At 37.4% G+C, this 23,997-nt stretch overlaps 1 protein-coding gene across 2 annotated transcripts; it reads left to right on the top strand.

Annotated features, from left to right (window-relative positions):
• The first annotated feature begins 2,199 nt into the window (after positions 1 to 2,199).
• On the top strand, positions 2,200 to 23,859 carry ssc4d (scavenger receptor cysteine rich family member with 4 domains). 2 transcript variants are annotated; one of them, XM_088088400.1, is made up of 12 exons: positions 2,200 to 2,581; positions 6,750 to 6,889; positions 8,101 to 8,133; positions 10,793 to 10,831; positions 12,351 to 12,653; positions 13,127 to 13,192; positions 16,838 to 17,152; positions 18,289 to 18,357; positions 18,627 to 18,695; positions 19,475 to 19,795; positions 22,164 to 22,256; positions 23,337 to 23,859. In XM_088088400.1, the coding sequence occupies exons 2-12, from the start codon at positions 6,754 to 6,756 to the stop codon at positions 23,651 to 23,653; spliced, it is 1,761 nt and encodes a 586-aa protein (XP_087944526.1). In that variant the 5' UTR covers positions 2,200 to 2,581; positions 6,750 to 6,753; the 3' UTR covers positions 23,654 to 23,859. The 2 variants fall into 2 exon arrangements, with proteins under 2 accessions (XP_087944526.1, XP_087944525.1); XM_088088399.1 differs by lacking the exon at positions 2,200 to 2,581 and having other exon boundaries at positions 6,502 to 6,889.
• The last annotated feature ends 138 nt before the right edge of the window (positions 23,860 to 23,997 follow it).

Below are 23,997 nucleotides of genomic sequence, written 5' to 3'. Positions count from 1 at the left end.
AGATTATAATGCACTAAATCTTTTTCCGTCACATTTGTCTTCCGTCCGGTCTCTTCTAACGAAAATCAGGCGTCTGCTTCCTCTTCCTTCGCAGCAAACAGCTGACGTGTGTGATACAATAGGCCTGCTGTGTTACAGGACATTTGTATTGTATTTCTTGAAATGACACACCTATGATTTAACTGGTAGAGACCAAAAACAGAGCTAAAAGAGAGTGAGTATTTGACCTGAACTCACCAGGTGGCCATAAGCAAGGATTTTTGGATAAGCAACGGTTTGCTAGCAGGTTTAATATTTTCTGTTTGTGTGGTTTTCTAAATTTGTGCAGGAGGGCCTGTATTTTACTACAGCAGATATTTAATTCGATTTTGGTTGTGACTGCAACTGAAATTTTGGTTTTAGATAGAAACATTGTGACAGGTTACTACAAAACACCCACCTTTTGCAACTAAAGTCACTGAAAAACAGTAACAGGTTGCTAAAATACTCCCATGTTTAGTAATTAAAAAGAGGCTGGAAAAACAGTGAGAAGCTGCTACAAAACACCCACATTTGGTGCCTTAAAAGCCACAGGCACCTCAAAAACAGATTGCTACAAAACACTCACACTCGGTACCTAAAAAGCTGACGGCTGGGCTGAACGTCGGCTGTGTGGTGTCGTGTTTACTCAATCCTGTCCTGGAGGTTCAGAAAATTAGCTCAGTGTAACAGAATCTCCGTGTTTTGGCTCAGCTGCTGATTCGGGTGACACCCCTCGAAGGAGCCATGAATTGGTCCTTGAAAACCCTGTCAATGGCCACGGGCAGCCTGCACGTTTCTCCACGGCTCAGGAAGGATTAGTGTTGGGAAGCAATTGCCGCACAATTCAGAGAGTGGCCTCTGGCTTTTCCTCGTAATGAGACGATTGAAAGAACTACATAATATCTTGTATGTGTGAAATAAAACCACATTGAGACATGTTCAGCTCCTTCTGAGCTCGAGGGAGAAAAACAAATAAACGAGATTGAGTGAAGGAATTCATGGAAATAAGGAGTTTATGGAGCGATATTTCTTTGAGGGGATGTGCACGATGAAGTCAAGATCGTGTTGGTGACTCATGAAGATAATACCAGCTTTAAAGAGAATGTATTCAACATTTAACTGAAAAAAACGTTTTGGAGGTGCTGTGCAGGTAGCCATCAGATTCGGCCCAGTTGTGGCTGAGACTGGGCTGACTTCGGGCTGACTTCGGCTCCATGGGGCCAAATGTGAGCCGGCTTTGGTCCCAAATACTTTTGCCCAAATCAGGCCCAGGGGTAACTGTCACAAACACAGGCATATTTCATGTCATTTTTTTTCAAGTTGCGCATTTGGCTTCTTCCCATATTTTGAAAGAAATCAGACCAAATGTGTAATGGTGCTAAATCTGGGCCTGATTGGGCGATGTAGACACGGGCCTATCCTGGCTGAGCCACATCTGCTGGATGAAATGGCTTTTCTTTAACCCTTTAAACCCTGGATCAGTTTTCTTGTGCTTCATTCAGACGTCTCTCAGTGTAGTTTAATTTTTAAACAGAAGAATCATTAGAAAATTATGAAATGACTTGGGAAAAATATTAAGAAATATATATAGAACAATTACGTATTCCAGGGTTTTTTTCTTTTCATTTTCTTTTGGTTTTGTTTGTTTGCTATTGCTTTTATTCATGTTATTTTTATGTCACTTTTACAAATTTGTTGTTAAGTTGCTCAATGCCTTCTTCCTATGTTTTGAAAAAAAATGACACCAGTTTGCTCAGATTTAAAGGGTTAAAAGAGGAATTTTAAAGGTCAAATGCAGCATTCTGACAACGAATACAAGACAAATCTGCATTGCTCATTCATTCATCCATTTAGTGAATCCATTTATTTTGTTTTATTTCTTCATTTAGTTTTTTTTTTTCTGATCCAGTATTTGTCAATTATCATTTTTTGTGAAGACGATATTAAAACATTCAAAACACTCCAGGAACGACTGTGTACAACTTTGTGATTCAGAACTTTTGCTGCCTCATGATCACACAGTCTTTTGCTTTATTTCTTTGTGGGAGAGTCCTATGCACCACACACACACACACACACACACACACACACACACACACACACACACACACACACACACACACACACACACACACACCCTCTATGTGCAGGGGTGAGCAGGACCGCACCTTCTGTGAGCGCTACCTGAAACTGGAGATGCAGGGGTACCAGTGAAGGGTTAGCTTTCATTGTCTTTGTCTTTTTTTTGGCCCCTCCTGCTTTTTTAAAAAACATAGACAGGTACAGGGTGTTAAGAATATTAACATACAATGCTCTGGTATTTATTTTTTTTATGTAATCTCTGTCACTGACGCCAGGTACTTATAGTGAAGCAGGGTGAAGGAGATGAAAGACCGCTGGATACTCCAGAGTTTTCTGCTTCAAACGTGTGTTTTCTGTGTGGAATTAAGCTGCCCGCTTTTTGAGCTCTGAGGACATTTTTAGTACTTTTTTCTGTGGGAGAGGAATTTAATTTAATTTTTTTTATTTTTGTGGGTGACGATAAATACTTTGACAACAGGTATGTATTTTTTTTAAAGTTGTTTTTGCATCATTTATTTGATAATCATGATCATTTTGAACCTGTGACATAACAGTGTTTGTCTTTATATCTTGCCATTATCTGTTATTTAAGCTGATTTTTGCTATAAATGCACATTTTTTCATTCATTTATTGAAATGTGAAGTGTCAGAAGGTTTAGTTAAAATGATTTTTGCAGGGCTGATATTTGAGTTAGAGGTATATAATGTAAAAAAAATTAGATTATATAAATTACTGGAATAAATTCCATCAATTATTGAACATTTAACATTGTCATGATGTATAAAAGATCTCTTTTTGCTTTTATTTTTGTCACAATCCACAAAAACACTAAATAGATTAAAAGTAAAAAAGGATATTGCTCATTAAAGGCTGACACTGATTCTCTGTTTAACTGACAGCATTATTCTGTGGTTTATCTCCGACATTAAGGGGTATTTTTTTGTGGGGCCGAGATCTTTCAGCTATTTCTCAGCACGGGGAAGTGAGAAGGGAGGGGAAGCAGAGCCGACACAAAAGGCAACATTATTCCCCAGCGGATCTGCGCTACATCCCACCATGAATGGAGTATTGAAAAACATAACATTGGGGACTAGATTATTTTTCATCCCTCATAACTGAGCCATTTGTCCCGGAGTTTCGAGTGGTTTGTTGGTACAGTCTGCAAATGAGACGGCCGTGCTCCTCCAGCGCCGTGCTGGTGTTAAACTCCCCACCTCCCAGTTGGAGGATCTCTCTGCGGGCCTCTGCACCTTTTCACACAGCAGTCCACAGAAAATGGACTGAATGTACTAAATGCTGCAGATAATTGTGAGTATACAAACGCAGTGGCTCGGGATTTTAACGCCCCCCTCCTCTTTCTGCCCCCTGCCTCCTGCTCTCCGAGGAGACGAGAGGCGCCCCTGCAGTGTCATCAGGTGGCTAAGCGTTTTGGAGGGTTCTAGTGACAGATTGCAGGAAGCAGCATTTATAGCTGACGATGGGGACCGCAGAAAGCAGAAATGTCTTTTTGTGCCCCGGGGCTCGGAATGTCCACTATCTCGAGGGGCCAATATCAAATTCTCCCCTCATCATCCCCTAATACACATTCCTGTGTAAGGTCAGGGGGAATTCTGCATGAGCGACGAGACAAACAACCCAAGGCCGAGATGCGCACCGCGGCCTCCCAACGACAACGTGCCTCTTAAAAAAAATTGCCTCAAATTTGGATTTAGTCATTTCAAATTCCCCATTTCATTGTGTTGCTGTGTTTGTTAATTTTTGTTGTTCCTGCAAAACAAGTTACATTTGCACGTTTCACATGTATCACAATGTTTTCCAGCCACCAAAGGTTGCTGTTTTGCAGCTACCTCTCGCTGTGTTTCCAGCAGCTTTTGAAGGAACCAAACATGGGTGTTTTGTAGCAACCTCTCTCTATGTTTCCAGATGCTATTCAGCCACCAAAAGTTTTTATGTTTTAGCAACCTATCAGTTTTTCCAGCAGCTTCTTAGGCATAAAATATGGGTGTTTGTAGCAGGCCGATGTTGATTTCTAGCAGTGTTTTTAGGCACCAAAAGTGGGTGTTTCGTTGCAACCATCACTGTTTTCCAATGGCTTTTTAGGTACTAAACATTAGCATTTTATAGCTGCATGTCACTGTGTTTCCAGTGGCTTTTTAGCCACCAAAAGTCAGTGTTTTGTAGCAAATGGTTACTGTATTTCTGGTGGCCTTTTAGATACCAAATGTGGATGTTTTGTAGCGGTGGGCCGTTCTTTTCCAGCGCCTTTCTAGCCCTCAAACATGGATGTTTGTAGTAACCTGTCACTGTTTCTTCAGCAGCTTTTTAGGCACCAAATGTGGATGTTTTGTAGTGTGTAATGTGTCAGTGTTTTTCCAGTGGTTGTTTAGGTACCAAATGTAGGTGTTTTATAGCGACCTGTCACTGTTTTTCTAGTAGCTTTATAGGGACCAAATGTTGGTGTTCTGTAGCGACATGTCACTGTTTATCTAGCAGCTTTTTATGGCCCAAATGTGGATGTTTTGTAGTGACCTGTCAAGTGTTTTTCCAGTAGCTTTTTAGGTACCAAAAGTGGGTGTTTTGTAGTGACCCTTGGCTGTTTCTAAGTGGGGATGGTGTCACAAAAAGAGGCTGAATTTTACCGAGATATCACTACGTTTTGTCCTATTGTAATGTTCTCAGTTGTGAAACTACTCGGATCAATCCGCTGGGTGCTGTCACTGTCATCTAGAACTTTCCCCGCTCACTGTCTATGAAGCAGCTCCACAGTTTACACTGGATGATATCACAAATTTGAGTTTTAGGACTCTAGTTTTTGGATTTTTGATTTGATATGATTTTTATTAGATTATTTCGAATGTGTAAAAAAAACAAAAAATTGAAAAAGTAGTAGTCGTATTTTATTCAGTCATCATTCACAACACAAGGAGAAAAAGTACTTATAATACACACTCTAATGTACTATAAGTATGTACATTAACGTTTGGTGGTATTGACAGAAAAGCTATAGGCAGAATGCTTTTATATGTCTAACCTACATATTTGAAAATGGGACTAATATGTTTTTTATGTTTTAATTTAACTGTAGTATTTTCTTGAATGCCCCTCGCAGTATTAGATGAATGTCATGTCTACCTTGAGAATAATGAGGGCTTTTCTGCGTCCGCACTATCTAACTCTGATTCTTGAGTGATTGTCGGTGAATCCAAATATTCTCCATCCGAAGGAAAATCCCTGATTATCCAAAATCCTGACACAGGTGTCCGCCTCTGTCTGCCAGCTGTTGATGATGCTGGCAGGTTTGGAAATTAAACTTGTTCAGCTCTAATCATCAGTGTCACAGATATGAGTCCGTTTCTCTTGTTACGGCCTCCGTTTTCCGCTGCCAGGTAGGTGCACCACGGCCATTTTGTGCTTACAAAACAGCAATGTAACTTTACTCCCTGATCCCGGTGTTTTATTGGCAAGAACAGCACTTTTCGATGGCACATGGGGCTCCTGGTTTGGTGTTTGTGTGCCAAAGGAGCTTCAATGGTGTCATTAGGCCGTGCTGTTTGAGCGCGTAACCTCGAATGTTTGAGAAATAGGATCTATATAATTTAAAATAAGAATACACCTAACTGTTTGTTTTTATAATTTATCAGAGAAAGGTGTTTTTTTTTCCCCACAGCCACAAATATTTTTTCCCTGAGCGTCCATGAGTGACTCTGGGAAAATGCATTAGGTGTTTGCACCACATGATGCGTTCAAAGGCCGTCAGAAACGTGAAAACCAATGATAATTTCTGTTTTTACAGTTTCTGGTTGGAATAGTGTTTTATTTTGGCAGGCATGTTTTCTTTAAAAAATATTGAAAGAAAAAAAAGGCAAAAACTGTGCAGATAAAAAAAGATCAAGAAAAAATATCGTCAAATAAAATAAAACAATTTAAAAAATGCCAAAAGTTTTTAAAAATCCCACAATATATTTCCAAGGGAAAAGTGAAATATATTAAAAGAAATGAAATTGCTGACATTTTTTTTAAAGAAAAAGAAAAAGAAACATTGCCCAAAGTTCCAAAGGAAAAAAAAGTGAAATATATATTTTTTAAAAAATCTTGAAAATTAAAAAAAAAACCCAACATTTATTAAAGAAAAAAAGCTAAAAAGATTTAATTAAAAAATTGGCAAAAGTTCTTAAAAATCATCAAATAAAAGAAGAAAAAGAAATCACCATCTGACAACTACTAATATTTTTAACATCAAAATTCAGAATTAAAGGTAAAAAATGTTGTCAGGGTGAATAAGATGCCAGTGTGCATTTTAAAAAAGCATCAATCCCAGAGGAGCCTCCTCACAGCTGTTATATCCATGTGCATTGATTTGCATCACATGACCTCTGCTAATGATTATTTTGTTTGAGCTACACATTGCTGAGCCTGACCCCAGACTCCCATCGATACCTACTACAGCACAGTAACATCAGCTGCAGGCGGCGCCACCCAAAACAATCCAATACCAGAATTAGGCTACTCTGACCCAGGACAGAAAGTAGTGATTGTTTAGTAGTAAAAACGGTGTCTGCTCTACTACAGCTGGAGGGGGGGTTCACACACAGTGCAGGAGTCTGATGGGAGACACTGACGGTGTGTGTGAATGTGTGTGTTGCAGGCGGATGGTCAGTCAGGCAGCCATGCGAGGCCAGCGTGTGGCGGAGAGCGCGTGCAGGTGCTGGAACCCGGCCGTCTGGCTGCTGGTGTCCCTGCTGGGGTCCATCGTCTTGGTGGCCGTCAGCGTGCTGCTGCGACTCGGTGAGTGTGTGAGTGTGTGTGTGTGTGTGTGTGTGTGTGTATCTGGAAAATCAGCTGACTGATCGTGAGAAGACAAAATGAAGAAATATTATGATTCAACTTGTCTCCTCAAATTCAGTCAACTTAAAAATTTAAGTCAGCCCAATGAATGTGTTGGATTAAGAAAAACATGAAGAATGAGCAACTTGACCCAAAAAAGGACTTTTCTAGAACTTAAGCATGTTTCTGGAATTTTGGGATTTTTTTTGGATGTTTCTAAGATTACAGGACATTTCTTGAACTTAAGGAAATTTCTAGGATTTAAAGAAAATTCCCAGGATTTAGCACATTTTTGGGATATTAGGTTGTTTCTCGGATTTTAGCGCATTTCTAGAACTTTTCTAGAATTTTGGCACATTTTTTCATATTTTAGGACGTTTCTACGAATTTTAGAAGGCTTATAGGATATGAATTTTAGGACAAAGGATTTTAGGCCATTTCCATGATTTTAGGACATTTCTTTGACTTAAGGACATTTCAAGGATTTTCTGGAAATTTCGAGGATTTTAGGACATTAGGGTCTTATCTAGGGCCTCTGTCGGGGATGCAGAGGATCCTCCACTGGCAATTCTTTTGATCAACAAGCTCTATTTTGATGATGTTTTATGACACTTTATGTATACTAAAAATGCAAAAACAATTCCCAGTGTGATTCACTTTATTTTTATTGTAAAGTAGAAAACGGTTTAGGGGCCACCAGGCACCCTATCAGGGGCCAGATTTGGCCCTTGGGCCGTAAATTGAGTATCACCTTTTTATAATCTTAAATATTATGATGCTTATGATCCCTATATTTTAAAATAATTAACATTTTTCTGTCCACTCAAGTCGTTCCAGGTGAGAGAAAAGGTTATTTCAGTCAAAAACGGAGACAGAAGGAGTTGTTTGAGGATGATGATGATGATGATGCTGATGAAGCTCCCTGTAGATGCATCTGTCTCCACAGTCACTGTCTCCTCCATGTTTACGGCTGATCGCTGGATAAAAGCCCTCAAGTTATTTTGAAGGCAGGCAGCCAGGATCGATTCCCCTCACTGGACGTTATGGATCGACAAATATCAAGAGAGGGCGAATTATTCGAATGTGCTGACTCCGGCTTTTGTCTCTTTAATGGAGCCAAAACAAAACGTGTGGCTCACTAACATTTTTGTTTCTTGTGTTCAATTTTTCAGGAGACATGAAAATCAGCAGACGGGCTGTATACAGTAAGTAATATTTCATTTTTAATTTTCTCAGTTGAGAAGTCGTTTTTCAGATTTTGTTGTGTTCATGAGCTTTGAGGTCGTAAAGTGGGAACAACGTGGAGGCTACAAAGGAGCTGGGTTACATTATATATATATATATACACTGTATGTATATATATATATATATATATATATATATACACTGTATGTATATATATATATATATATATATATAGTATGGAACTGGGAAGATGACATGGTCAAATGACAATGTCAAAATGTGATATTAAAGACTCACAGAATTACTAATACAACACATAAAATACACTTTTTTCAATTGCAGCTCCTATCTTGTTCCTAAAAAGGCTGTTTTTCTGCCTCAGAATGACTTGATTTCATTCATGGTGATTATATTTGACAGATTATAGCTCACTCAGTCCCTTTTACCTGTTGTAATACCTTTAATGGACCAATACAACACATTGCGTGTGATTTAGTCATTCGCACACATTTTTAAAAAAAAGAAAAAAAATCAAACACACTTCCATGTCACTTCTCATTTTATATATTATATTTTATATTTATGGACAGCAGTTAACATTAACACCATATTTCTCTTTACATGTGATCAAAAATGTGTATTTAATATGTGAATTAATAAAAGAGTTTCTTCCGTTTTACCAAACATTGACTTTTGCCGCCATATTTATACATTTATGACGTCAAGTAGGCAACTCGAGTTCTAAAATAACGATGTTAGCAATGTCAATACACTGGCCTGGCTGCTCTAGAGTTTAAATTTGCAGCTAATAGATGCAGATACTAAAATGTGACGCAACTAAAAGTAAATGAGAGCTACTAGGAGCAAAATAACAAAATATATTACTTTTTTCCGTCAGTTGTTGACTCTGTTTTCTGCTGCCAAGAAAACTGAGGCAACTGAGGTACCATTTAAATTTCCCAGTTTCTCACTGGTAATTACAACTTTGGAGGGTCGGCTGACCATTCAGTATCACATGAGAAGGAGCACGCGAGAGCGGACTTTAACGTCTGTATGTGACATGCAGCCGTCTCCTGGGTAAAACTCGTTCAACGTCAAATCGAAGTTTAAATGGTTATCGTAGGTTTAGGCAAAAAACTAGCTAACACTTAAGTTTGATTTAGAAAAAACTTCATGTCTTTGGTTAAAAAAAAGCATTTAACGTGACATAATGCGCCAAGCAAGTGAGTGACGGACAGACATAAGTTACGTGTTTCACGTGTTACATCACATCACATCATATTAAAACAGCCATGACGAAAAACAGCTGGCTCCGGGGTGAAACTCACCAAATGTCGACTCACGTCTTCAACTCACGTCTTCAACTCACGTCTTCTTCGTTTTTTGTCTTGTTAAGTTGTTTGCTGCCTTCTCCCAATGTTTTTGAAAGAAATCAAACCACCTGGCTCTGCTTTCAAAGGGTTAAACCAGAACCTGTACGTGACACCATCGAACATTTGTCATTGAAGCTAAAACAAATAGTTTCCCTTCATTTTTGTTCATGTATCAGTGGCACCGTGAACTGACCTAATTTTGGCTATGAGGGGCCGAAAAATCTCCCAGGTGTCATTGTGAGTGGCTGAAATCGGAGATTTGTCTTCAGGGGTTAGGTCGTCATCTATACGTACACATTCACAAACATCTAACAGCGAAAGTCTTCTTACACACACACATACACACACACACACACACACACACACACACACACACACCTCAGAAACATGAACCATCTGTGTTTTGCATATCAGAGTCAGAATCGACCATTTATAGTAATTTGACTCCATCCTCTGTGTGTAATCGCCATAACTGCTATAAAAAGGACAACAGAGAGGAACAAATAAAGATAACAGACGGAGTATTATGTGCACAAACATGTGGAGTGCCATTTCATGCGGCAGTTGTGACTCAGCCGGGATAGGCCCGTGTCTGAAACGCCCAAACAGGCCCAGATTTGGCAACAATTAATGAAAACCTGATGAAAAAAATTGAGTGTTTTTTTTTCCAAAAACGTGAAGAATGCAATGACCAATTTAAGAAAAAATGACTTTACAAACTATCAGTGTAAAACAGAAAGCTGTTTATTTCTGTATCTGTACAGTATATGGTAAAATATTGGCAGCACAGATGGCAGCAATACGCTGTTATTCCACAGTATCCATACTGTGTACGTTTGTTTCAGACTATTACCGTGAAATTTAAACACAGCATATTGCCATGTCATCCACAGGGCTAAAGGTGAAAATATTCCTTTAACACAACAAAAACGAAAAAAACAACGTCAGAGCGAACTTCCCAACTCAGAAACTACGACCTTCAGATATCACATGAACGCAGCATATAAGAGTGTCTGCACAATATTTAATATAATGCCAATATCTCTGCCTTTCTATGCTGCTAACAAAGAAAATAATCCAAATTAAAGGAGCAGGCTAACATATTTTTGCTGTAGCTGCAGCGCTGATGGTCTGAACAGGCCTCCTGTTGTGGTTTCAGTCTGTGTCTCGTGTTACAGGAAAATAGATATAGTAGATATAGAGTACAGTAACTATGGAAAGCCAAGAGCCTCCTTTCAACAAATAATTTGACCACTCTCTCCCTCTCTCTCTCTCGTTCTCTCTCTCATATTCCCTCCTGTTTCAGCCAATGGCGTGCAAACGTCTGCGAGGACGCAGCACCAAGGTAAGCCCGCAGCCGCAGCCGCCTCCGTCTGCACACCTTCCCAGACACTCATGTTCAGGACAACATGTCTGCATCTAGGCCATGAAAACCTATCAGCGGACTGGCTGTGTGTCAGTGACAGAGAGTACAGAGTCAGTGCCCGAGGCTTTTTAAACAAGGTCACTTCCCCACTTCTCCATTTCCCTAATCCCCACTTATTTGCTATGTAACCTCCCAGCCTCCTGCACCCACCCGCTCACTTCCAAGGAGTCATGTGGCGTATTGTGTGCCTTAACTCGGTAGGATTAGACTTTTCAACCAATTACCTGTCATTAGAGAGCCTCAAATTTTTTTTCTTCTCCAAATACAACCATGTTGTTAAAATAAGACAGTAGAGCAGTGACACTTCACTTAGAGCTTGTTGAAAAAGTCTGGACCCAATAGGGTGCCAGGTGGCACCCCAGCCGTTTTCTAATTCACAATAAAAATAAAGTGATTCACAAACTGTTTAGGTACTTTTAGTATACATAAGGTGCCAGAGTGCATAAAACAGCATCAGAAAAAAAATGATTCCCCACAACCCCCAAAAAAGGTCCTAGCTAAGACCCTAATGTCCTAAAATCCTGAGAAATGTCCTAAAATCCTTGGATCATCCTAAAGTTCTAGAAATGTCCTGAAATCTTAGAAACATCCTTAAATTGTGGAAACATCCTATAATCCTAGAAATGTTTTAAAATCCAAGAAATGTCCTAAAATCTGAGAAACATCCTAATGTTCTAGAAATGTTCTGAAATCCTTGAAACTTCCCCAAATCTTAGAAACATCCTAAAATGTGAGGAAGACTTTACAATCCTGCAAAAATCATAAAATCCTAGAAATGTCCTAACTTCCTAGAAATTTCCTAAAATCCTATGGAATAACCTTAAATCCTGGTAACGTCCTAAAATCCAAGAAATGTTTGAAGATCATAGTAATGTCCTAAAATCCTAGAAATGTCCTTAAATCCCAGAAATGTCCTTAAATCCAAGGAATGGCCTGTAATCCAAGAAATATCCTAAAACCCTAGAAATTTACTTAAACTTCTGGGAACATCCTGAATCCTAGAAACATCCTAAAATCTGATAAACATCCTAAACTGTGCGAAAGGTTTTAAAATCCTGCAAACATACTAAAATCCTACAAATGTCCTAACTTTCTAGAAATGTCCTAAAATCCACAAAACGTCCTTAAATCCTAGACACATTCTAAAGTCCAAGACGTGCTAAAATCCTAGAAATGTCCTGAAGTCCTAGAAATGTCCTAAAATCCTAGAAACATGTATGGGCTGCTGCGACTGGCCCCTGGCCTCCTGTCATTTTGGCCCCCAAACAAAGCAAGTTGAGTATCCCTGGTTTCGAGAGTTCACGGGCCTCAGATTTTTCATCGAGGCGTCTCGATCATTAACAGACAACCTGAGTGTCCTCGTCTCACTCAGAGACAGAAAGATTAAACGCTGAATATTTTAAGTTTTGACGGTTTTCATCTGCTCGTCTCTCCAAAGTCAAACTGATGAACGGACGTCACAGGTGTGAGGGCAGAGTCGAGGTGTACCACAACGACTCCTGGGGCACGGTGTGCGACGACGACTGGGACATGGTGGACGCCAACGTGGTGTGTCGGCAGCTGGACTGCGGCGTGGCCGTGGCCGTGCACAGCAGCTCTCAGTTCGGACAGGGCGGCGGCTTAATCCTGCTGGACAACGTGGACTGCAGTGGAAGTGAGACAGACCTGAGCCGCTGCCCCAGTCTGGACTGGGGCGTCCACAACTGTTACCACTACGAGGACGTGGGCGTCACCTGCAGAGGTAAAGCCTTTAATCCTTTAACCCTCTGAAAGCTAAACAAACTCGCTCCATTTTTTCAGCAGAAAAGAAAGTAAACAAACACACAAACAAGGACATATCCTAAAAAATAGGTAAAATATAAATATATATTTTTTCTGTGAAATAATTTTAAGTATTTAAATAGAAGAATACTGAGTATTATTTTTTTTTTACATTTTCCCTCATTTTTTTGGATAATGTTTAAAAACGCTCATCAGCTAATTTTATAGTAATTTTTTTGCCACCTCATACTAACGTTTTGTTATTTGCAGGATGTTTCTTTCTGAGCTGTTCATTGACTTTTTGGCATGTTTTCAAAAGAAATCAAACCATTTTTTCAGGTTTCAGAGGTCTAAATGTTTGTGGGAGGCGTCTGGATGCTGCACAAGAGAACTGATTTTTATTGAGGTTTTAAAATGAGTGAAATTTTTGCTCCTTTGTCGTTTTGCTGTTAGAGCCGCCGGTGGGACCTGCAGGTCCTGAGGATCGCACCACACCGCCCCGCGAGATCTCGGGTTTACGTAAGTGCTCCTGCTTTTATCTAAATGAAACTGGTTTTCTGCCAAACATCACAGGGAGGGATTTGTCTTTTGTGGCATGAAGGCAAACGGCCAAAATCCAGAAACAAATAATTTTGATAAAATAAACTAGACAATGTGTGAAAAATGAAAATATATATAAACAATAGTTAACTTGGAAATAACTACATGAGTGACAGTTTATGCTCACCTCCTTTGAGTTCCCTCCAAAATATATATGTCACTTCCTGAAAATGGTCTCAGTGGAAATGTCTTTGCAGTCTTTGGTGGAAAATTACTTAAAGGACACTATATGTGTACAATATATGGAGTCAGAGGAGTGCCTTAAAAACATGCTGTAAATTATTGAAATATACAGTCAAAAAAGCAAAATAAAAATTATTAATTATATTTGATTTCTTTCATTTTCGTCTTTGTTTATTATTTATTTACGTATATTTATTGACATCGTGTCGTATGTGCTGAAAAGTTCCCAACAAAGTAGGGTTCATAAAAGAAAAAAGCAAAATAAATCAAAAGACAACTTAAAAAATATACAGAAAAAAAGAATAATGTATGTGCAAACAAATGAATGTATGAATTTTTTATATATATAAATGTTTGCAAAAATTGCTGAATGAGTAAATGTGAAAATTAGTTAATATTATATATATTAAAATATGTTATTTATTATTATTTTTTGTCTTTTTATTTCCTCATTTCTTCCTTTTTTTTGAAATGTCTTCTTTTCATGTCACTCCTCTGACTCCATATGAAATTTAAAAATTATTAAAGAATATTTTCGAATTTTATTGCTTATAGTTATAGAAGTTGATTACAAAAAACATATGGATTTTCAAAACATATAAATATTTGCAGAATTTGCTGAAAGAATGAATATTACTTTGATAAATAATCATGTATTCCTCTGACTCCATATGAAATTATAGAGATTATTGAAGAATATTTAATATACAATATACAGAATATACAAAAAACAAACATGCATTTTCAAAACATATAAATATTCTCAGAAATTGCTGAAAGATTAAATGTGAAAATAAATTAATATTATATATAATTAAGATATGCCATATTATTATATTCTGTCTTTATATTTCTACATGTCTAGTCTTTTTTTGCATATTTATTCTTTTTAATGTCACTCCTATCAATCCATATAAAATTATAAAAAAAAATATAAAAGAATATTTCATAATTGTATGGCTTATTTATATAAAAGTTGCACATGTACAGTAAAAAATGCTTTCTAGAAATATATATTTTAAATATGCATTAATCTGTCTTAGTGTGATAAAGGGGACTTTAATCTATATTTTGATATATTTGAAGTTTGACTCATTTTAAAGGAAATGAAAGTAATTTATGGAGAGAGAAATGTTTCTGAATAACAGCAATGATGCACGTGGATGTTTAATTATGCAGCAGTATGATATACGTTAGCCGTATTAATTTAAAAACATGATGTCACATAATGTCAGGCGACAGAGCGTCACCGCTTTGCTCACAGCCTCTTTCTGCTGCCCTCAACTGGCCAAAAAAATCACTTATTTTCCGTCTCAGTATTCGACCCTGAAAATCAAAAACCACACCTGCGTGTGTGACGTTAATCTTCAGTGAACGCAGCTGATGAAATTAGTCGTCCAGCTCCAGAAATGGAATCTTGCCATCAGACTCTTCTCATTACAGTGTGATTTTTTTTTTTTTTACAAAAAATGTGTAAAAATATGTTGAATATTCAGAGGAAATAAACTTGAGGCTTTTCTCTGTATTAGATTAGGTGTTTATTTTTACGCTCGAGGATCCAAATCTAGCAGGCAGGTGGTACGCCAGATGTTCCTACAAAATAAGAGGGCAGGTTTCATTAAATAATGACTGATGGCTTATTTTGTCATTTAGTTGGCTGAAATTGCAGGAATTTTCCTGGAATGAACACAGTCAGGTTTATTTAGGAAAAAAAGCATATTTATTCAGTAAATATAAACCAAATGGAGGAGCCATCCCATCTTTTTTTAAGAAATATTCTTTTAATATAATTTTATATTTTTCATTGGCAGCCAGAAGATTAAAAAAAATATATAAATCACAACAAAAATCAAGTGTTTAAAGGTTTAAAATAATTTTAAAAAATGCAAACCAAGAGACTAGATGGCAGGTGAACAGGTGAAAGCACACAAGGATAGATGAATATTTTTTTTAATAAATGAAATAAGTAAGTAAGAAAATAAATAAACAAATTAATAAATAATAATAATAATAATGATAATAATAATAATAATGAAAAGGTGACACGACATCAAAAGCTTGTGCGCTCAAAGTATCTTTTGGGAAACTACCTCTAAAGCATCTTGAATTCCAGGCCGTCCTTATTGTTTGCTCGTTTTGTCTTTGTTTGGGTTTTTTTTTCTCTTAAATCCCGAGAGGATCATGAGACTAGAACAGAATCCAGTTCTCTTCACAAGTGACGTATCGAGCGAGTTCTCTGGTGTCCTTCCTGAAACCCACTGGGAACGTAGTGAAGCACATTTTTAAATGATGGACACATGAGAAAGTCTATTGTCTCTCTGCTAAAGGTGTTTTTTTCGTTTTTTCCAAATGGCAACATCTGTCTTTAGTGCCGTATCAGATGTTCACCTTAACTTCAGGAGCCACAGTGTGTAACGTATATGCCCTGTATCAGTGTCAGTTCCTCTGTCTTGGTGGGGGACACGTATCAAGGAGGAGTAATTTTGGGCATAATTCTCTGCATTCTGGTCCATTTTTAAACACCTTTTTGTGCCCTTTTTTTGGTATCAGTCATCAATTTCGTTACTTATTCATCTTGCTATGTATTCCTATTTGTATATCCACATCTTTTGTATACTTATGTATTATTTTATTTATTCTGATTTACTTATTTATTCTTTTTTTCCCCCCACTGGACTCCTGTAAGAAAGTCCGGGGTTTGTTGGACCGTTCGTTAGAGCGTACAAAAAATTGAGAAATGTCCTAAGCTGAAAGAAATTTCCTAAATTCCTTTAAACGTCCTGAATTCCCGGAAATGTCCTTAAATCTGAGGAATGTCCTTAAATCTTAGAAATGTCCCAATATCTTATAAATGTGCTGAGACCACCCTAAAATCAACCTGAAATCCTAAAATCCTTGAAATATCCTATAGTCACAGAAGTTCCTAAAATCCAAGAAATGTTCTGAGGAATATCCTAAAATCTTAGATTTGTCTGAAAATCCTACAAATATCGTAAAATCTTAGAAATGTCCTCAAATCTGAGAATTGTTCTGAGATCATCCTAAAAACCTACAAAACATCCCAAAGTCAGAATTTTTCTAATATCCAAAAAACATCCTCAGACCTAAAAATGTCCTAAAATCTGATAAATGGCCCAAAAATCCAATAAATTTGCTAAAATCCTGAAAATGTCCTAAAATCTCGAAAACATGCTAAAATCCCAGACAGGTTTTAGAGATTGTAGAAACATCCTAAAATCATCTTAAAATCCCAGAAACATGTACGGGGCCGCTGCGACTGGCCCCTGGCCTCCTGACATTTTGCAAAAAATGTCAAAGAAAGCTGAATGTCCCTGCTGTAGAGAATAACGTCTCCGTGAATGTCCGTCCCTCTTGCTTTAGGAGACGGCACCATCCGTCTGATGAATGGAAAGGACAGCTGCCAGGGCCGGGTGGAGATCTACTACCACGGAAAGTGGGGGACGGTGTGTGACGACGACTGGATCCTCAACAACGCTCATGTGGTGTGTCAGCAGACGGGCTGCGGCAGCGCCGTCGCCGCTCACACCAACTCCTACTTCGGCTACGGGACCGGTCTGATCCTGCTGGACAACGTCAACTGCTACGGCACCGAGCAGGAGCTGATGAGGTGCAAGAGCCTGGGCTGGGGCAAACACAACTGTGGACACCACGAGGACGCCGGGGTCACCTGCTCAGGTACGCCGCTCTCAGTCATAAAGTACGCCTTATAAATCTGAGCAAAATGATTTATTTCTTTTAAAAACGTGGAAAGTAGTGAGCAAGGTAACCACACAAAAAACAAACAAACAAGAAATTGGTAAAAAGTTGAAAGAAGGGGTGCTGCATGTCACCCCCCCTCTGTCTCTCCCCCCTTCACACTGGTGCTGTCCTGTCAAATAAAGGCAAAAACACCCAAAAAATATCTAAAAAAAAAAAAAAAAAGAAAAGAAAATAAATTGAAAGAAAATTACCTCAAAATAAGCAAAAAAAGAAAAGTAAAAAACAAAAACAAACAATAAAATAACCCGAATAAAGGTTTAAAAAATTAAAAAATGATTTTGATTTATTTTTTAAATCTGTAACATAATTTTACACATATTATTATAAATATTATAAACACACGTTTTGGACATTTGATATTTTTTAATAATTGTCACAATCATTTTCAGTCATTTCTTGCAGGTTTTTGGACATTCCTTGCCAAGTTGGTCATTACATTTTTTCCCATGTTTTTCTTTAAAGAAATCAAACCAGTTTACTTTATTTTGAAAAGACATTGCATTCAACAAGTGTAAACAGACTGTTTGATTCATTAGTATTTTTTTTTATTTTCCCCCTTTATATTTCCCATTTTTATATTAACTTATATTCATCCTTCATCACATTCATTTCCTTATTCTTTTACAGATTTATTGTTTTTTTCTGGGCTCTCCTCTGACTCCATAATTCTACATATAGTCAAGTTAAATAAATTATATCCACCGCAATTATTTCCACTGCTACTAATATTTCCTACGATAAACCTCTATAAATTTTTTTCCCATACCTTACATATTTATTGATTTTATGGCACTTTTGTGACTCCTTAGACTATAAGTCAGTTGTTAATGTTGAGGTATAGAATAAAAACATTTATTTAATTTATTGATTCTCGGGGAACATTACAGTAAATAAGGAGGATGAGAAAAGTTTATAATGGCACAAGTTATCTCTGTTAGTAACAAGCAGTTATTATATTGGTAGAAACAGGAATATTAAAAGTTGTACTGCAAGTATATAAAGTAAATAAAGTATATAAATATATAAATATTAAATTTTTCTACCCCCTTCAGGATCCACCACTGCGCCTCCTGCGGTGACAGAAAACCAGAAAACAGTCTGGACGACATATAACACTGAAGGTATGCAAACACGCGGTGCAGCGGGTGCATATTATTGCAGTGATTATTACCACATTGCATCAGCATGTTATTTTGCTGATTTTTTTTCTCAGTAAAAAAAAATCAAATGTGCACTTTTTCAAATGACCAGCAGAGGGAGCCATTTCTCCCACACTGTCTTTAAATGTGACCCACTGCAGTGAGACATGAACGACCTCAGAGCGAGTGTCACTATCGGGTACTTTTGTGTACTGAGAGTAATTTTGTCGTGCATTATGTGTTTCCTGCAGCAACAGATAAAGTTCCCGTCACCATGTCGCAAACTACAACAACTGTTACCACGACTGCTCCGACAAAAGGTAACAACGCTGAACTTTAAACACAAATATACCTCAAGTTTTAATGTTGGGTCGAGCATGAAGCATCACAGACCAGAGACAGTCAACTGTCTTTGCTTTAGGGGCCATTTTTGACAGAAGGACAGGGGCCAGTGGACACACACGTCTCAGGATTTCAGGATGTTTCTAGGATTTTATGACTTTACTTGGATTTTAGTACGTTTCTAAGATTTTGAGATATTTCTCTGAATTTAGGACATTTCTGGGATTTGTGGACACATTTAGGATGTTTCTGGATCTCAGAATATTCCTGGGATTTAAGGTCATTTCTCAGATTTCAGGACGTTTCCAGGATTTCAACACATTTCAAGGATGTAGGGATATTTCTAGGTTTCCAAGATTTGGGGATATTTCTCAGATTTTGGGATATATCTAGGATTTCAGAACGTTTCTAGGATTTTTGGACAAATTTAGGATGTTTCAAACATCTCAGAATATTATATTATATTATATTATATTATATTATATTATATTATATTTCTTGGATTTAAGGACGTTTGAAGGATTTTAGGATGTTTCTCAAATTTTAGCACCTTTCTAGGTTTTCAGCACATTTCTAGGATTTAAGGCTGTTTCTCAGATTTTAGGATTTTTCTAGAATTAGGATGATTTTAGGATGTTTTTAAGATCTCAGAACATTTCGCGGACTTTTGTAATTTTAAGTGTGAATGAGTTTATTTTTATCGTGAATCAGGCACCTTTTTGGGGCCCGGATGACGTGTCGATTTATTCCCGTGCAGGCAAACCAGCCATCCGTCTGATGAATCCTAACAATAACAACACCTGCGAGGGCCGCGTAGAGGTCTTCTACAAAAACGTTTGGGGGACCGTGTGCGATGATGACTGGGACATGGTCAACGCCAACGTGGTGTGCAGGCAGGTCGGCTGTGGTCCTGCTCTTGGGGCCAAGACCCAGGCCTACTACGGCTACGGTCCGGGGCCGATCCTTCTGGACAATGTGGAGTGTAGCGGCTTCGAGCCGGAGCTGTCCGAGTGCTTCCACCTGGGCTGGGGTCAACACAACTGTGGACATCACGAGGACGCCGGAGTCCTCTGTGCATGTAAGACCTGGACCTCTTTAACATCAAACAGCAGATCCTTTACTTGAGTAGAAGTACCAGTACTACACTGTTAAAATACTCTGAACAAAGTCCTGCATTCAAAACCCATTTGAGACATCATTTACGAGACGTTACTTTGATGACAAAAAATAATTTCGGGACATTTAGCAGACTTTTTTTTTCAAAACCAGGTATTTTTAATGATACGTTTGGACATTTAGCAGACACTTTTTAATGAGTATTTTTAACAAGGCATTGGGATATTTAGCAGATGTTTCTCTGGCAACAATATTAGGTATTTTTAAACAGAATTTGGGACATTTAGCAGAATTTTTTGACCCCAAAGCCAGGTATTTTTAATGATTTGTCGGGACATTTAGCAGACTTTTTTTTTGCAACAAAACCAGGTATTTTAATGAGATATTGTGAAATTTAGCAGACAAAACCAATTATTTTTAACAATATATTGGGACATTGAGTAGACTTTTTTTGTTTTGTTTTATTTTGGGGGTTTTCTTTTTTGCAACACAACCAGGTATTTTAATGAGACATTGGGAAATTCAGCAGACTTTTTTGACAACAAAACCAGATATTTTTAAGAAGACCTAGGGACAATTACCAGACCATTTTTTTCCGGCCGTGTTTCTCGCTACAACAAACAAACAAAAATCTTAATCTGAAAAGTAACTAAAACTGTCAAATAAATAAAAACTCCAATATTTGCCTTTGATATGTGACACATACTCACACACACCTCAGGCATGGACAGTGCGCACCCTCACACTCACACGAAAACCACACATTTTATAGGTTCTTATGTGCCCTAAACTCAGTATTGTTTTTCATCGAAATAATGTTGTTTTAATGATGTCTTTTACATGTGTGATGTTTGTGAGGATTGATTAGCTTGTAATGCAGGACGAATTTCCGTGCAAACGGACAGTAAAGTGTTATCTTATCTCATCTTATCTCATCTTATCTTAGTGGAGTAAAAGTGGCACAAAATGGAAATACTCAAGTACACCATAAGAACCTCATTTACTTGAGTAAATGTACTTAATGACACCCCAGCGCTGTCATTAGGCAGCACACACAGTACTGACGCAGGAAGTGTCTGTATCACAAAGCTCTATCTTAAGTCATCAATTCCACTGGAAGCCCGCACTTCCTTTTTATCCGGTCAGCGGTGCTCGCCCTGCTGAGCTGTCCGCTTGCAATGTATGACTGTAGTACTCTGAGGAGGAGACGGCCCAGAGAGCATAAAAAATACAGTGGATGAGTCAAGGCACATCAGCGTCACGGCATGCCTGCAGGCCAAATTTCACTTCTGCGGGGCTAAATCAAAAGCGCATACAGACTCCCCTTCACTTATATAGCTCAGCCTTTCTTTCAAGACTAAAGGCTGCAGTTTGTGATCAGCTGTGGAGTGAATCTGCGTTTATCAGGTGATTACGATTGGCATGACATGTTTTTATTTTGTAAATTATAGTTGTTGCTAAACAGTGTTGCTGCAGATTGTGTCCCCGTACTGCAGCCTTAAAGGTATATTTCATCTGTAAAATGACCGTTTGTGTATCATTCAGCCTTCTCAGCATGTTACCCCTTAATACCTGCAAAGACAGATCAGTTTTCAGGTGCTGCATTCAGACGCCTTTCACTATCATTTAAACCTCTGAAACAAGAGAAACTGGTCGGATTTCATTCAAAATACAACAAAAAAAAAACATAATGAAAAGCTTGTCAAGAAATGTCCTGCAAACTGCAATTTGAAAAAAATTAAGGAAATGTCCAGAAAAATATAATTATATATTTCAAATGATGTTAAAGACAAAAAGAGGTGGGGGGGATTTCATTTTTAGCACTTTCTTGAGCTCATTTTCTTTTATTTATTTATTTATTTATGTATTTGTTTATTTATTTATTTAGCATATTTTCCATACATTTTCTTGTTACTTTTTACAAATTTCTTGTTAATTCTTGGGCATTTTTTGTAAAGATGCTTGTCGCCCTCTTCCTGTGTTTTTCAAAGAAATCAAACCAATTTGCTCAAATTTCACAGGTTAAAAATTCAAAAGGGAACATTCTTCATAAAACTGAAGTCAACAGGGTCCACATTTAACAGCAAAAAAACTATAAAATATCAAAATAATATAATATATCCAAAATATTGATATAATATATAATGTAATATATCGATAAAATATATCAAAATATCTTGTTTGGATTTGTAAAAAGTTTTCTTGACTTATTTAAGGTGAAATGAGAAAAACTTCCTACATTGATCACAATTTATTTTTTGCATTTGTCAGCTGATATTTCCAAAATATGCTCAGAAACATCACAGTTTTTTCTGCTTTTCTTCCCTCAGCTTTTGATCACTACACTGGATACGGACGTGACTTCAGAGTGACGGAAACGATACCTACCACCACCAGCATCACCACCAAACAGCCCTCTGAAGGTAGGTTAACCCTTTGAAACCTGAGAAAATTTTCTTGATGTCACTCAAAAACATGAGAAGAAAGCACGAGCAATAAAAGAAGATAGAGAAAAAAAGTTAAAAAATAAATAAATAAATAAATAAATAAAAGAAAATTACCTGAAAATTAGTGAAAATAAAATAAAAAGGCAAACAAGATTTGGAAAAAGTGCTTAGAAAAGTAAAAATAATTCTGTAATGTGTAAACATGATAATTATAATATAGTTTTTCTTTAGCTTTTTCCCTTTTTTCCCCTAAACATTTTTTCTTTGGCTGTTTAAAAATAATTTTATGAATGAATTTGCAATTTGTGTAATATTTCCTACCAAAGGTGCTTATTGCCTTTTTTAATTTTTTTTTTTTAAATTTTGAAAGAAATTGCTCAGGGTTTAAAGGTCAAAATATTGTGAACAGTATCTGTAAGCAGCACAAGAAATGTGATGTTGCTCCAGACTTCAAAGTGTTGAATATATTAATTAACTGACTGAAATCTTTATTTCAAACATTTACCTTTTTTTTTTTACCCCAAGACCATAAATAGACAAACCAACAAAATAATACTGCATAAACAAACAAACAAACAAACAAACACACAAACAAAAAAACAAACAAAATAAACAGTCAAATCAAATGTTTGAAAAGGAGTGGGAATAAACTTATCTGATCCCGACCACTCTCCATTATTCATTATCTAATAAATCTACACATGCTTCCTTGCTTAAATGTGAATACAAAATAAATAGAAATGACATATATATACACACACACACATATATACACGCATAAACATACAATATACAATATATATATATATATAAAATGAAAAAAGTAGAATATAAAGAACACAAAATGTATGTATAAAAGGTGCAATGGAGGGATTGTACAGAGTGCAGAAGTTGGAGTTGCAATGCAAATATCATGTGCATGTATTCTGTATATATATATATATATATATATATATATATATATATATATATACACACACACACACACACACACACACACACATATATGGTTTCAGACACAGCTCTGAATGTATCTGACTCTTCTTTGTTTCGCAGGGACGCTGAGGCTGGTGGCTGGTCAGCACCAGTGTGAGGGCCGGGTGGAGATGTATTCAGGTTCTGAATGGGGCACAGTCTGCGATGATGCCTGGGACCTCCCTGACGCTAAGGTTGTGTGTCGCCAGCTGGGCTGCGGAGAGGCCACGGCGGCCCGGGGAGAGGCTTTCTTCGGGCCCGGCACAGGAACGATCCTGATGGACAATCTCAAGTGCAAAGGTATGGAGACCACACTGCAGAATTGCTCCCATATACCCTCGGATGTGCACAACTGCGACCACTTTGAAGATGCTGGCGTCATCTGCTCGCTGTCGTGATTTCAGCAGAGCCACACTCCCATCTCCACCATGGGCAGGAAGTGGGCGCACCAATCTGGGACTTGTAAACAATATGTAAATAACAGCTTTCACATCGCTGAAGGAATACTCCACCACCACCAACATACAAAATAACTCATACGACAATATATGATTACATACTATAAACTATCTATGCCTATTAAGCACTTTATAAATAAATATATATATGATAAAAAAATACAATGTACACAGTTTTTTATTTGATAAAGAAAGCTTTTACCTGCCTGTCTCTCTACTTTTTGCCCCCAAATGTTAAAAATATTTACTGTACATGTGATTGTTTGATTTTTAAGTAAGAAAAA

Source organism: Plectropomus leopardus, chromosome 15 (assembly GCF_026936395.1).
Source record: "Plectropomus leopardus strain MGB_pleo_1.0 chromosome 15, ASM2693639v1, whole genome shotgun sequence".
Taxonomy (NCBI): Eukaryota; Metazoa; Chordata; class Actinopteri; order Perciformes; family Serranidae; genus Plectropomus; species Plectropomus leopardus.
Note: the sequence above shows the minus strand (reverse complement) of the source record. Positions and strands in the feature narration are given on the sequence as shown.

Bases quoted from the DNA above. Each gene is read 5' to 3' on its own strand.
- ssc4d (XM_088088399.1), top strand. From the start codon at position 6,709: ATGGGAGACACTGACGGTGTGTGTGAATGTGTGTGTTGCAGGCGGATG. The intron at 6,890-8,100 runs GTGAGTGTGTGA...TCAATTTTTCAG, and splicing joins CAGCGTGCTGCTGCGACTCG to GAGACATGAAAATCAGCAGA. The intron at 18,696-19,474 runs GTAACAACGCTG...ATTCCCGTGCAG, and splicing joins CACGACTGCTCCGACAAAAG to GCAAACCAGCCATCCGTCTG.